Source organism: Exophiala xenobiotica (assembly GCF_000835505.1).
Source record: "Exophiala xenobiotica strain CBS 118157 unplaced genomic scaffold supercont1.5, whole genome shotgun sequence".
NCBI lineage: Eukaryota > Fungi > Ascomycota > Eurotiomycetes > Chaetothyriales > Herpotrichiellaceae > Exophiala > Exophiala xenobiotica.
In genome coordinates this window covers 3,591,154-3,604,542 of record NW_013562490.1, presented here as the reverse complement: position 1 = coordinate 3,604,542, position 13,389 = coordinate 3,591,154, and the positions used below count along the sequence as shown (strand labels likewise).

The window sequence follows — 13,389 nt, the reverse complement described above, 5'->3', positions numbered from 1 at the left end:
GGACTGCTTACCAAATGGATGACAGGCATCATCAGAACTTCGATTCAACGCCCAAAGTTTGTGTGATACTTAAAGCAGACCCCGATGTTTGGGAAAAGCTACGGTGGAGGCGGACACATTACATAGTACTGGTATCTTCATTGTATCTGGGTGACTCCCGTCATATTATAGGCCAAAATGGTGGAGTATTTCCTGCTTAGTCAACGATACTTCGAGAATGACCATGCTTTTTGCAAGCTTCACTTGTGATGGCATTACGGTCTATATTGTCTGTTTCAATGCAAGACCTATCTAAAAACCCTATGTCCGCCTAGAGAAAGGTTCCGTTCGTGCAAGGCGCCCCATGGAGAAACAATGCAGAGGACCTAAACTTTGCCATACAGGTCCATTTGATTCAGCCCAAAGCATTCAATTCGACAGTAAGTGGCAGCCAGTTGTTACCAGACTGACTCTTGGGCGCATATTTGACTCGGTGATCGCCTTGTACAGACAGTAGATAGCGTCCTCTTGGCTGCGGTCTGTCTTGTTGAGCAACACTGATAAAGGCGGAGAAACCTCCGCCCGACGGTCTAGGTGTTGAACCCCCAGCGTACGTTTACTTTTGAGCGCTTGTAGTCCGATTTGAGAGACCTCATCGATTTCTAAGCAGAACGTCTATCTAGATGACACCTGAACCAAACGATCGGCTCGTTACTTTGTACACAGCATTGCCTGCGGTCGCCGTCCACCAGTGTTAGCTACCCCGAAGACAGCACTGTACAAAAGTGGAGCCATATCAAAGATAACCGATATCAGAAGATACGGTTGTGTCCCCAGGTGACGAGACGGTGTCCAAAGTGGCGGTCGTCTAACTCCTAGGAGTGGGGTTCCTCCCCTGTATCTTTCCGGCGCGCAACCCCGGCTTGTGTCTGGATACCTTGACACCCTGGAGATAACATACCCCATTCTAACACAAGATGTCGTCGAGCCCGAATATCTCGGTGACCGTATATTTCTCTCCTCTGGTGTGCATACTGATCCTGGATTCGTTCAAGCAGCTCCGGTAATTCGTCTCATTACTACGATTTCCACGATGGCATTCCTCGCTATCAGTGAGTTGGCAGCACCTTTGCCACTAATAGCCGTGGGGCTGGTAATACTTGTTATTGCTCTAGTGGTAGGTGTGCTGAGCTATAAGAACAGGGGAACAAAGCTAACTTGTCTGAAAGAGGGAGGCATACAGAACTGACATTCCCAAAGTCAAAGGCTTGCCAGAGCCAGCAGGAGCTCTTCCATTTATCGGTCATCTCCTTCCCCTGGGAGGTCGAGAGAAAAGGAATGACACTGTTATATTCTCGCGATGGCAAGAGGAGCTGAACGCCGATATCTACCAGGTCCGTCTCGGCAGTCAACGGGCTGTCATCGTCCAAGGATGGCAAGCGATCAAGGATCTATGGCTCGGAAACTCCAATGCACTCATCGATCGCCCATGGCAGCCAGGATTCATTGACAAACTTGGTGTGGACATTTCGAGCTCCCCCATGACCCCTCAGATCAAGAGATGTAGAGGAGCGGCACTCCGAGCGCTCGGCAAGCCCCTGTGGCCGGAATACTACCATCTCCTTGAACCATCGTCAGTCACCATGTTGCAACGGCTGTATCATATTGGAAACAATGGACAAGTGCCTATTGACCTGTATCTCCACTTTCAACAAGTGGTATACGATCTGATCCTTCACCTCACATACGGCGCTCGCATGGGGGATATCGACGATGCCTTCGGCAAGGAACTCTTGGAATCTGTCCAGACACTTACACCAATCCGGTCCTCTACGGCAGACTTCTCGCATTACGTCCCCTTGCTTCGACTGCTGCCCCGTGGCCCGACCAAAGTCGAGAAAACTGAACGGCGGAGACGAGGACAGCTTGACCAGCTCTACAACCAGTACCTGAAGAAAGTCGAAAAAGGCGAGGTTGTTAACTGTATTGTCTCCTCTTTGGGAAAGGACAAGCTGTCCCTTGAAGAAATCCGAGGAACATGTGTGTCGCTACTGCAAGCTGCTCCAGAGACCGTAGCTTCGGGGATGTATCAAGCTTCTGGCTGGCTGGCGTCTCCGGAAGGTCAGAAATTTCAGCCAGCGGCTTTGAAAGCCATCTTGGACCACTATGGCGGAGATCGAGATCTCGCATGGGACATGGCATTCCGAGAAGAAAAGATACCCCTGATTGTAGCCCTCTACAAAGAGACACTTCGATGCTGGGCCCCGACTCCCTTCGCTCAAGGACGCGCGACGGTCAAGGATATCGACTACAACGGTATCCATATTCCAAAGGGTATCACGATCATCATGAACGGCCAGGGTGCAAATCTAGACCCGGCGTATTATGGCCCGGACGCAGGCGTGTTCAAGCCAACCAGATTCATCGGAGACGACAGTAGCCTGCCACATCTGGCGTTCGGAGCTGGAAGTCGGCAATGTCCAGCAATGAACATTTCGAACCGGATGATGTATGGCTTGCTTGTCAGGACTATCCTGGCTTTCGAGTTGAAGGAGACGACTGGCCCTGGCGCACGGAAGCCGCATCTTGATATGCGGGACTTTTCAGACTACTACGGATTGGTCAACGTTCCACGGGGATGGGACTGCTTGTTGACAGCACGCGATCCCGAGTGGCTATTGAATAGGCCAACGGAAAGTAAGAAAGCAGTGGTATGATGTTTGGAGTTGTCCGATCAGGTCGAATCAAGATGGCATTTAGACCAAGAAATGAGTACTTGTGTTATCGATTTTTACGTTAAAAGCTCGAGTCTTTCCGGCTCCGTCTCCTTTCGGTGACGGGAGGCTCTAGTTGTTGACGAGACCAGCATCCGTCCATAGCCGTTGCTGAACAACCTATCATAAGCTTGGTGCTCATCAAGGCTCATTGTTTGAACTATGATTAGCCAATACCGTTGATCGTGAGATATGGCTGAACTCGTACCGCTCTGTGTTTCCTAGGAAGCGACGCTTGAGAACAGACCGCAATGCTCGGGTTGCCTTTGCGCTCGGGGGCTCGCCCATCTCCGTCCATCTCGACGATTTGGTTGTAGCAGCTCTACTGCCGGGCTCCAACTTGGCACCCCGGCTCCTTTGGCGGCTGGCCAATGTCCGCTGGATCTAGAATCAATGGACCAGCGCCGATATAGCCTCCTTTGCCGGTTGCTTGATTCCGCAAGCCGTGTGCCTGGTGGATCATAGGCTCCACCCCCATCTTTGGCACCTTATCTTCACAGAACGAGGAGCATATTCTCAGTCACAACCTTCCTGGTCAAAAGTTGCCTACAGGACTGGTCTGGTCCCTAAGCAGTTGTCTTTGCCAGGGTACGTTCAATATTAACGACTCTTGGTACAAGGAGAACAAACTCGATTTATGCGAATACTACTGACTTTCTGTCGGAAACCAGTGCTTTGATTGGAGACTACGAAGAAATACAAGCACCAATGGTGATGAGCAGTTCCCCTACAGCTTTGTCATCCGTCTCCGGAGCCTTGAAGAGTTTCACCTGTAAGTCCACTGGTTGTGGCAAAAGGTAAGTCGAGATAAGTGGAGCATTGAATTGCAAAATTGACCTTGGCACATAGTTTCACCAGAGCAGAACATCTACGGAGGCATGCCCTCAACCATGGTAAAGGGCAGGACACATGTCCAAGGTGTGCGGTAGTCTTTACTAGACCGGATTTACTTGCCAGACATATGGCTCGACATGCAAAGAAAGACGAAGAAGCTGGAGGCCCTGGCCTGGGCAATCTTGAGACTCGAAAAAGGTCGACAAGAGAAGCCGATGGCACAGTCGTGACAAGGCCGCGGAAACGAGCACCTAGAAACAATACCAGATCGACATCTCCGAGACCATCCCATCGTAACACCATGAATGACGATATAAGTTGCAGCACTGGGACCGACCACGGACACCCAATCTCGCCACCACCATCACTTCATGATACACCGCCGCAAGGCTTTGCAGTTGATCAGACCTCGCTAGTGGATCCGCAACTCGATGCTGCGCCAGGACATGATACATCATGGTTCCTTGGAGACGACAGCACTGTGCAGACCTATACTGGCGATCCATCCCAATGGTCGAGTCAGACATATACTGCCACCACCATTTCAGATCAAATGTCCTTCGACGACCTCTTCTATACAGATACAGGTTAGTCACAAGCTCTAGTCCGATCATTTAGAAATGGTAGCATGTGCTAATCTATCTGACAGCAAGTTCATTCAACATTATGCCGTTCAGCACCAATGTCAACTGGCTCTTGGACTTCACTACCTCCGCCGAACCTGTGGATGAAAGTATGGACAATATGATGGCTGTTGACCCAGCCGACACGCAACTACAGCAAAGCTCGACCAATGCCTTCCAAAGCTCTAAGATATCACCTACCGCTGTGGCGCCGGTGCACGAAGGTCAATCACACAGGTCTGCGACTCCCCTGCAGACCAGCTCCCTCAATGGTTGCAGTGCCGGCAATGTGGTCCATAGTGGGGATCTGGAAGACGACTCATCCTCCGAAATGGGGTTTGTCTTTCACCAAAGCGCCAATTCGGTGGGCATGACAAGTCAAGAAGACGGATTGAGCTCCTACGACTCCATTACGAGACTGACCAGAAGGTCAAGGCAGCTTCCAGTCATCGACGAGACCTCCCGAGAACGTGTCTTGGAACTTATCGCCCAAGCTCGACCGAAGACCATTGACGGCCTTGTTATTGACACCTCGTCCTGCCTACTCTCGCCTGCCGCCTTCCAGCAATACTCTGACCTTTTCTTCACCCGGTTCAACGTCTCGTACCCTCTCATTCATCAAGCCACATTTGAACCCTCCAGCACGGAGGCTTTGTTACTGACGGCCATTCTTCTGCTCGGCGCTACCTACGACGGCAAAGAGGCCCACCAGATGGCGGTGGGAGTTCATGACGTTCTGCGAGCTCGGATCATCCAGCATCCTCTGTTCAATGAGCAACCTGAACTCTGGATCCTGCAAACCATTCTGTTAGTCGATTGTTTTGGCACCTCAAGAGCAGGCCAGAAACAGCACGCCATGTCCAATATGTTCCATGGCCTGCTGATCAACCTCCTCCGCAGGGCGGACTGCCAGAATGTACGAAACTCGCCCATCGAGGCCAGCCATGACAGTAGTGATCTTGACGCGCAGTGGAGGCAAGCGATGGATTCGGAGCAGCGAAAGAGGCTTGCCCTGCTGTGCTTCGTTTGGGACACTCAACATGCGGTTCTCTTCTCACAAGCATCATGCCTCTCGGCTATTGAGTTGCGATTATCATTGCCATACGACTCTGATACCTGGGAAGCAGCTACAGCCGAAGCCTGGCGCGAGAGTTGCGAAAGAAACCCTACGAGCCTATTATTCTTGACCGTCCTGAAGGCGTATCTAAATCCCGACGTCAAAGCACGACCCCGACATCTCGATGGCTTCTCTAGAATTCTAATCCTCCACGGGCTAATGTCTGTCTCATCCGACTTGAAGCGTAGAGACCAGATTTCTCTTGGTATGCAACCCCCTGCCCACTTGATTCGTGCCTGTCGTAACTTGAGCTGACAGCAATGCCTGTCCAGGTATCGAGACCGAAGCTGAATCTCCGCAAGAGCGCGTCAGGCGAGCCTACGACCGTTGGAAAGCGGACTTTGACACTTTCTCACTGGACATGAAGCTTTCCAAAGGCTATGATGCCAAGAAGTTCATCCCCTTCAAGACCGCAACACTGGCCATGTACCGTGCTGCACATATCGCTCTGAACGTCGAGGTTCTCGACCTCCAGATCTTCGCTGGGGCTCGGCAGATCCTGGGTAAGCCGGTAACACCGCTGGACTACGAACGTAGCCGGAAGATCATCCACAACTGGTTGACCTCAGAGGCAACCAGGACCATTGTTGGACGGGCAGCGTGGCACGCATGCCGAGTTCTGCGTGACGCCATCATCGACCTCGACGAAGGCGATCTCACAGATCTGTTCCACTACCCCTGGTGTCTTTATCTAGCGACTTTGATCTGCTGGGCGTTCCATCATTGCGATGGTGGTCCCAATGTTGTCGCCAATGCCAAGCAGCCTGCATGGCAGGCCAGGAATCTAGATGCCAAAAGCGAGATGACCGCCCTGATCAGCGGGATGGGATCTTGTACGAGTATTGAGGATCTGAACAAGGCCGCCGGATCTTACAGGACACAAGGCATGATTGCGCTGATGGTCAAGCAGCTGGCCTCAGTGAGATGGGCGGCCATGCATGAAGGGACCAAAGTCCTCAAGGCATTGGGTCGGAGCTATTGTACCAACAGTAAGAGGGATTTTTGACACTACTACGGAGTATCGTCTGTCGTCTGGGCTGATCATCTGAAGCACCGATGGCGTGCGGGACAAAGTAGGGTTTTGCTTCAGAACAACCATCTAGGATTCAAAAGAATCTACACAAAAGAGGGCTACAAGAAGGCTCTGTATCGCGGACGCTGAAGTACTAGTAGGATGTGCAATCTTCGACTCTATTCGTAGCAAACACTGTCTCGACTGAGATCAAGGTCACCTGAATACATCTCGGTCGGATTGCCGTCCATGGAGACAAAAGGAGGCGGCGGGATACCCCGAGACCCGCAGGGATGAGTCATGGAGGCCTGAGAAATACGCAACCCACTTCCGACGGCGTCAAGCTCTCGTCTTCCCTTCTAGACAGACCATGGCAATGATCAAGCAAGAGTTCTTTTAACCCTCCTCAGAGGCCAGTATCAAGTCTTCTACGGTGTAGAGGCGACGCTCATCCTGGAACACGAGCCGCTGCTCCCCCATTTCCGATCAATAAACTCCCTTTGTATCCAGCTTCCCAAGATGGCAGTACCGGACCAGACCATCATTTACAAGAGGCTCGGCTCTCTCGAGATCCCTATGGATCTCTACCTGCCAAAGAATGCACACAAGGCGCCTATCTTGCTATGGTTCCATGGTGGCGGGCTGCTGTAGGGCCTCTTCCATCACCTCTGGATTTCCTTCTCCAAGAAATAATTGCAGAACTCAGCTGACCGAGCTTCTTAGGCTGGGACGACGCGATCTCCTCGCGCCGCACATGCGCAATGGTGTCCACACCCACGGCTATGCCTGCGTCTCGGCCGACTACCGTCTCTGTCCGCAGGTCAGCGTCGAGGAAGTCTTCAAAGATGTCCAAGACTGCATCAAGTTCATCCGGACGGAGCTTCCCTCACACGTTCCCGAAGGCGCCTTGGACGTGTCTCGGCTAGCAGTCTCCGGCAGCTCTGCGGGCGGCTTTCTGACCCTCCTGGCGGGCCTCTACGTGGAGCCGAAGCCTCAGGTCCTCATACCGATCTACCCGATCACAGACCCTCTGGGCGTCTTTTTCACCAATCCCCAACCTGCACCACCGGGCCGCTATGCTGCTTCGAAGGAGGAAATGGCGGAGTTCCTTGATACCACAGCCGAGCCGGTCACCAGCGCCGCCAAAGTCCCCCACCCTCGAGCCCACATGTATGTCTACATGCTACGAGCGGCGAATTTGGCCGAGCTATGGGGGATTCCGGACGCCAAAAGTGCCGCCCCGTACAGGATCTCGCGCAACATCCAGAAGCACCGTTTACCGCCGGCTTACGTGATACACGGAGACATGGATACCGCGGTAGGTGTCGAGCAGGCGGATGAAGTTGTTGGCGCCATGCTGGGCTGCGGGTTGACTGTAGAGTACGAACGTCCGCATGGAAAGGACCATTTTCTGGACAACGGAGACGACTATGAAAACTCGGCGATGTATGCTTTCATGAAGAAATACCTATGAGTACTAGGATTCGCAAGTAGGGCCGATGGAATTCACATAAACTGGCTAGTATTTTGAAGAGAGTCCCATTTTATGGTGTCGGTTTTGGGCTCTTGTCTTTACTGTCGGTCCTGTCAACATGACGTGCCTTATTCCATATCTGGCGTTATGATGTTGCTGTCGAGCTTGTCTATCAGCACATCTCTGATCGTCTGGCACGATTTCTCTCGGATGTCCACAAAGCTCCCTGGACTGTAGAACGCCGTGTGACATGTCAGCGCCATACCTGCATTACCGTCAGTCAAATTGTCTCATGAAGGAGCCACACGGAAAACACTCACGGCCCGTCAACCACTCTTCCTTGTTCCTGTACGCTTGGATCAGAGGATGAGCAGGCTCGGGTATAGGCTCTTGAGGTAGCACATCAAGACCGGCGCCAGAGATGATGCCTTCTCGCAAGCACCGTTCGACGGCGTCGAGGTCGACCACTTCGCCACGACCCGTGTTGACGAAGACGGCCCCACGGGGCAGCAAGCTCAGTAGCTCGTATCCGACCATGTTCCGCGTCTCTCGGGTACAGGGACAATGAATGCTCAGTGTCGTTGACCGTCGGAAAAGCTCTTTGATGTCCTTGGTCCGCTCGATGTCTAGCGATTTATCCGTACCGTTGGGCTTGTACGGGTCGTAAAACAGTACCTTCCAGCCAAAAGCCTTCGCCCTCAGAGCCGCGGCCGTGCCGATGCGGCCTAGACCCAAGATGCCGAACGTGGCTCCCTGGATGCGTGCAACAAGTGGAGAGTCGATATACGCCCATGGTGCGGGATTAGGTCCGCGTTGATGCTCGTGGTGCAGAAGGACTCCTCTCCGGAGTGACAATGCTAGTGCCAGCGCGTGGTCTGCGATCTCCGCCGTGCCGTAGTCTGTGAAGTATGTAAGTATGAGAAAGGGTATTCGTGGGGGGTTTGGTAAAGGGGTTTGGTTTTCTCGGTGAGAAGAGTGGGGGTGGGTTTGGCAAGAGACCGTACCTGGAACATTGCACACGGTGACTCCTCGAGCTGCAAGGGCTACTCGGTCGAGACGATCATAGCCCACGCCCATGCGGACAATACTAGACAGACAGGCTGGTGAGTTCTTGGTTCAAAAGCTTGTTCCGTGGTCGTGCGAGTGGGCTTACACTTTTAGTTTGGGGAAGAGTGCTAAGTCTTTGGCCGTGAATGGCATTTTCAACACCAGAATACCGTCGACTTGGTCGCGGAGCTCCTTGTCGATTGCCGACCATGGCTTTGCTAGGGGCTCACCCGGCGGCCATAAAAAGGTCTGCGCATATCGAACTTTGTACTCGTGCGTGGGGGTTTCGGTCAACATCTTTTGCTCGACCACATCGTCCTAGTTTGACGTGGTCAGTATTGCGGCCAAGATGATTTGCGACTCGGGCGGCATCATAGTACCGGATAGAGACCGTCGGCTTGGATAATGGTATATGTAGGTATCGAAGTGCTCGTAGAGGCCATTGTTTTTTACTTCCTAAGGCGAGGCTGGGCCGAGGTAATTGAATGCTCTGTCAGGGAGAGTGGACAATGCGATCAGTTGACAAGGTCAATTCAATTGCTACAAAGACAAGCAGGGACTGTTATTCTCCTGGTCGAAGGATCTACTTGTAGAAAGAGCCGTCGATCAAGCGAGAGTCAAGAAATTGCAAATACTTGAACTTGTCGAGGACTTCGATCCGAACATCGAACTGGGGAACGGGGAAGCATCGCTCAGCATGCCGTACGGGCACACTAAGCCGAATAGGATAAGCTTGTCATTTTACACCTGTCATTTAAAAGGGCGTATTTCATCCCTCCGCTCCGTATCTGAGATTCTACCAGAGACACATGCGCATCAAACACTTCCAGGTTCAGTTGGCAATTTCCAACTCGACTCCTTCTGTACCAGGTCTGTTCTGATTGTAGCGCCGGAACGCAGTTCAAGATTCTGTCCTTAGAGACAGTGTGGCTGGGCATCGTCTGGCTTCGCCGCATAACTGATCCGTCCAGCAGGAAGAAAGAATAGTGCGACCAAGGCCCCTCCTCTGACTTCCGGGTAATGGTGCGTCCCTGGCCCGGGACACGTCCATCCAGCTCCCTGCCAGCCTTGCATGCCCTTCAACTCGGCGGTCTCGTCGATCTGAACCACACAGTTGATCTCACCGTACGGATGCGCATGGTACTGGCCCCTGAACACCTCCTGCGATTCCATATAAACTGTCGTGATGCTGATAAAGTGCGTGTCGGCGGACGGCGCGGCGATTCGTGACCGTCGATATTTGGGCCCGTCGAGTTCGGCAGTGGCGGCCCAGCCTTCTTTCAGGCCGGCCCTGATGTATCGACAGAAGTCTTCGTAGTAAGCATTGCCGGGGCCATAGTCGCGGTTCAACCGCGCTTCGAGAGCGGCGCCTGGTGTCCTGCAATAATTGTTATTCGACTGACTTGAAACAGAGAGTTATGAAGGAGGCTGGGAACCGCAAAACGGGAAGCTGAATGACAGAGCGAGATGACAGGCGTACAAGTCCTTGACTTCATCGAAAAACTCGGTGCATCGCGCGACGAAAGCCTGCGCCTGAGGGTAATTGGAGAGGTCGAGCAGTGGTGCGGCGCCGACCTTGCTCGGTTCCATTGCAAGTGTCAGCGCTATATGGCAAAGGACGAACTGTTTTGATTTGATAGGATGGTTCTTTGAACCTCAAGTGCAACTTGCGGCTCGGATGGTTCTGGACGATACGATAGCTTGAAATCAACGGCTTGCAGGCCTATCTAAAATCCTCCAGTATGGCCGTAGACTCGCCGCCTGCAATGCTTGAGTTGTCTGGATCTAGGACGAAGCGCTGCAGAGTCGAAGTTGGGGTCGTACAAGCGAGCGAGGTTCGAGAACATATCCGGGTTTGAGATACTAACCGGCAATCAGTTGCGGGATGCGTGGACTTGGCGGCAGTGGTGGTGGTCATCAGAATGCGGAGAACAGCAACCAGTATGGTGCCTCAGACTATCCATCTCCTATCCTGAGTGGTTGAATCATTTGACGGCAGCTCCTGCCATACTACGAAATCCGCTGCTGCTACGCAATGGTTGCACGCACGACACCCCTGCTAGAGCAGAAAGCCATACATTCGGTTGGCAGGAGATAGCATGGTCGCTAGCTTTCTCACTCGATTCTCAACACTATCAGATTAATCTGGGGCTTCACCCGGGTATTTGTCCAGCTGAGGACTTGATCTGAGGAGAGGAGATGCACGCTATTTCTGAGCCCAAAGGGACCTAGCCAGTACGTATCCCTGCAAGCGGGGTCAATCTCACCAACCTGCTTCTGCCGGGCCACAGGTGCAACCCAAGATGTGATCGAAGCTCCGAGAATCTGTGTTTCCCCCAAGAAAGATTGCCGACATGAGCCCAAACGCTGAAAGCGTGGGTTCGATGTCGAGCGCGGCGGACCTCATCGATGCTATCCATGGTAATGATAAGCGACCAACGCTCTCCTCCAATACCATCTGCATGAAGGCAGAAGCATTCGAGACGACTCGCTGAGTTGTTAGCTCCATGTCCCGCGTGGCCGGCGTTACAGTGCGATAAGCATGTCTCGGAAGGTTGACCTACTCATTGTGGGCGCAGGTTTGTGGTCCTGAGCAAAGTCTGTCGTTGGATGGCCCAATGGACTGACAGGCGCATTTTTAGGCCTGCATGGTCTAGCTATGGCGAAGACATACCTCGAAGTCCGTCCTCAAGCTAAAATCATTGTCATCGACAAAGCACAGACCATCGGCGGCTCTTGGTCTGAGGAGAGACTGTATCCGAGGCTCAAAACGAACAATATTCTTGGTTCTTACGAATTCAGCGACTTTCCCATGACTGCTGAGCGATACGGAGCAACCCCTGGTGCTCATATTCCAGGACGTGTAGTCCACAACTATCTGTGCGATGTCGCCGCTCATTATGGTATCGACGCTATGTTTCAACCAGGCACGAACGTCGAGACGGCCACACACGGAGAGGATGGCCAGTGGCAGATCAAATTACACAAAGAGGGCCAGGACGGGCAGACAACGAGCGTCATCATAGCCGACAAGATCGTTATTGCGACTGGACTGACCTCCGAACCACAAGTTCCTACGTTCCAGGGGCAAGACGATTTCGGAGGCTTGCTCATCCATGCGAAGCAGCTGAAAGAGCGAGCCCCAGAACTAGCAGTTTGCAAGAATGTTGTCGTGCTTGGTGGCAACAAATCCGCTTTTGACGTCTGCTATGATGCAGCAAGATCTGGCTCACGCGTCCATATGGTGATCAGACCCTCTGGAGGTGGACCTAGCTATGTGTGGCCTAAATCATTCACATATGGTCCGCTGTCCCTATCCTTAGCTCGGATGTCTGCGACAAGGTTCTTCATGGCTTTTGACCCAACCCCTTTCGCCACGAAGGGCCCATTCTCCTGGTGGTCACGTTTCCTCCACCAAACCTCCATTGGCAATAAGATTTGCGACTATTTCTGGACTCGACTGGATCGACATGTCAAGTGGCTGAATGGCTATGACACACACCCAGAGCTACAAAAGCTCAAACCCTGGACAACGCCGTTCTGGATGGGCAATTCGCTGAGCATCCATAACTACGAAACGAATTGGTTTGACCTTGTTCGGGATGGAAAGATCGCCATTCACATTGCAGAAATTGCCTCACTATCCAAGGGCTGCGTCGGTCTTTCGAGTGGAGAGGACCTGGACGCTGATGCCCTGGTCTGCTGCACAGGATGGAAACCGAGGTCTACCATAATGTTCGAATCGGCAGTTGTCGAAGATCCACTCCTGAAGTATCAAGAGACTGTACCGAACACTCAAAAGGCAGAGGCAGACATATCAAGCCGGTTAGGGTATCTCCAAAACCTTCCACGAAGGACACCGAATGCGCCCTCTGTGCAAAAACGGCCTGCCACTCCTCCTGTGTCGCTATCGGACCATCTTTACCGCTTCATGGTGCCCTCTGAACGCCGTGTCCTAGAGAGCAGGAGTCTTGCATTCATCGGAGCCCACTCTTCAATTCATGCCGTGGTAGTTGCTCAGGCTCAAGCTTTATGGATCACGGCCTTCTTTCTCGGCAGGCTAGATCATCTTACTGCCTCGAGACTTGACCTCGAAGCAGTCACATATGAAACGATTCTGCATGGCGTATATGGCACTATGAGACGACCTAGAGAGTGTGGCGGGGCTGCTGAAAAGTATCCAGATCTTGTCTTCGACAGCATCCCGTATGTGGATTGCTTGCTGAAAGATCTGGGTCTCAGTGTGCAAAGGAAGCGGAGCCTCTGGGATGACGTCTTCCAACCGCATCGTCCAGGCGACTACCAAGGTTTGGTTATGGAATGGAAGAGCAAACACGAGATGAAGGAGTCAGAGGACAGGAAGGACTTGGGTAATGGAGCTGATAATGTTGCCTCTGAAGCGCGCAAGGATAGCCTGAGGTAGCCAGTCTTGCAAGGGTTGCAACGCAGCTCCGACAGTCGCCTGCATGTACCTCATGACTTCAGATAAATATTGCAGCTGATGAGGTGAAAGCACTATATTTCCCGAA

General features: G+C 52.5%; 5 protein-coding genes across 7 annotated transcripts; 3 read left to right on the top strand and 2 right to left on the bottom strand.

Moving 5' to 3' along the window:
* Nucleotides 1-956: 956 nt before the first annotated feature.
* PV05_09137 (uncharacterized protein) lies at nt 957-6,333 on the top strand (the record flags this gene model as incomplete). Its single annotated transcript, XM_013458709.1, has 8 exons — nt 957-1,042; nt 1,093-1,156; nt 1,209-2,676; nt 3,254-3,341; nt 3,425-3,550; nt 3,603-4,174; nt 4,237-5,532; nt 5,600-6,333. The coding sequence occupies 8 exons, from the start codon at nt 957-959 to the stop codon at nt 6,331-6,333; spliced, it is 4,434 nt and encodes a 1,477-aa protein (XP_013314163.1).
* Nucleotides 6,334-6,709: 376 nt separating this feature from the next.
* PV05_09136 lies at nt 6,710-7,936 on the top strand. 2 transcript variants are annotated; one of them, XM_013458708.1, is made up of 2 exons: nt 6,710-6,986; nt 7,063-7,936. In XM_013458708.1, exons 1-2 carry the CDS (start codon nt 6,859-6,861, stop codon nt 7,811-7,813), a joined length of 879 nt encoding a protein of 292 aa, XP_013314162.1. In that variant the 5' UTR covers nt 6,710-6,858; the 3' UTR covers nt 7,814-7,936. The 2 variants fall into 2 exon arrangements, with proteins under 2 accessions (XP_013314162.1, XP_013314161.1); XM_013458707.1 differs by having other exon boundaries at nt 6,710-7,936.
* Nucleotides 7,771-9,498, bottom strand: PV05_09135. Of its 2 annotated transcripts, XM_013458706.1 has the most exons (5): nt 9,241-9,498; nt 8,967-9,178; nt 8,818-8,900; nt 8,134-8,712; nt 7,771-8,078 (listed from the first exon to the last, which is right to left on the bottom strand). In XM_013458706.1, the coding sequence occupies exons 1-5, from the start codon at nt 9,301-9,303 to the stop codon at nt 7,942-7,944; spliced, it is 1,074 nt and encodes a 357-aa protein (XP_013314160.1). In that variant the 5' UTR covers nt 9,304-9,498; the 3' UTR covers nt 7,771-7,941. The 2 variants fall into 2 exon arrangements, with proteins under 2 accessions (XP_013314160.1, XP_013314159.1); XM_013458705.1 differs by having other exon boundaries at nt 8,967-9,498.
* Nucleotides 9,499-9,775: 277 nt separating this feature from the next.
* Nucleotides 9,776-10,450, bottom strand: PV05_09134 (uncharacterized protein; the record flags this gene model as incomplete). Its single annotated transcript, XM_013458704.1, has 2 exons — nt 9,776-10,238; nt 10,341-10,450. 2 exons carry the CDS (start codon nt 10,448-10,450, stop codon nt 9,776-9,778), a joined length of 573 nt encoding a protein of 190 aa, XP_013314158.1.
* Nucleotides 10,451-10,595: 145 nt separating this feature from the next.
* On the top strand, nt 10,596-13,384 carry PV05_09133 (uncharacterized protein). The gene is made up of 2 exons (XM_013458703.1): nt 10,596-11,439; nt 11,503-13,384. Exons 1-2 carry the CDS (start codon nt 11,403-11,405, stop codon nt 13,281-13,283), a joined length of 1,818 nt encoding a protein of 605 aa, XP_013314157.1. The 5' UTR covers nt 10,596-11,402; the 3' UTR covers nt 13,284-13,384.
* Nucleotides 13,385-13,389: the final 5 nt, after the last annotated feature.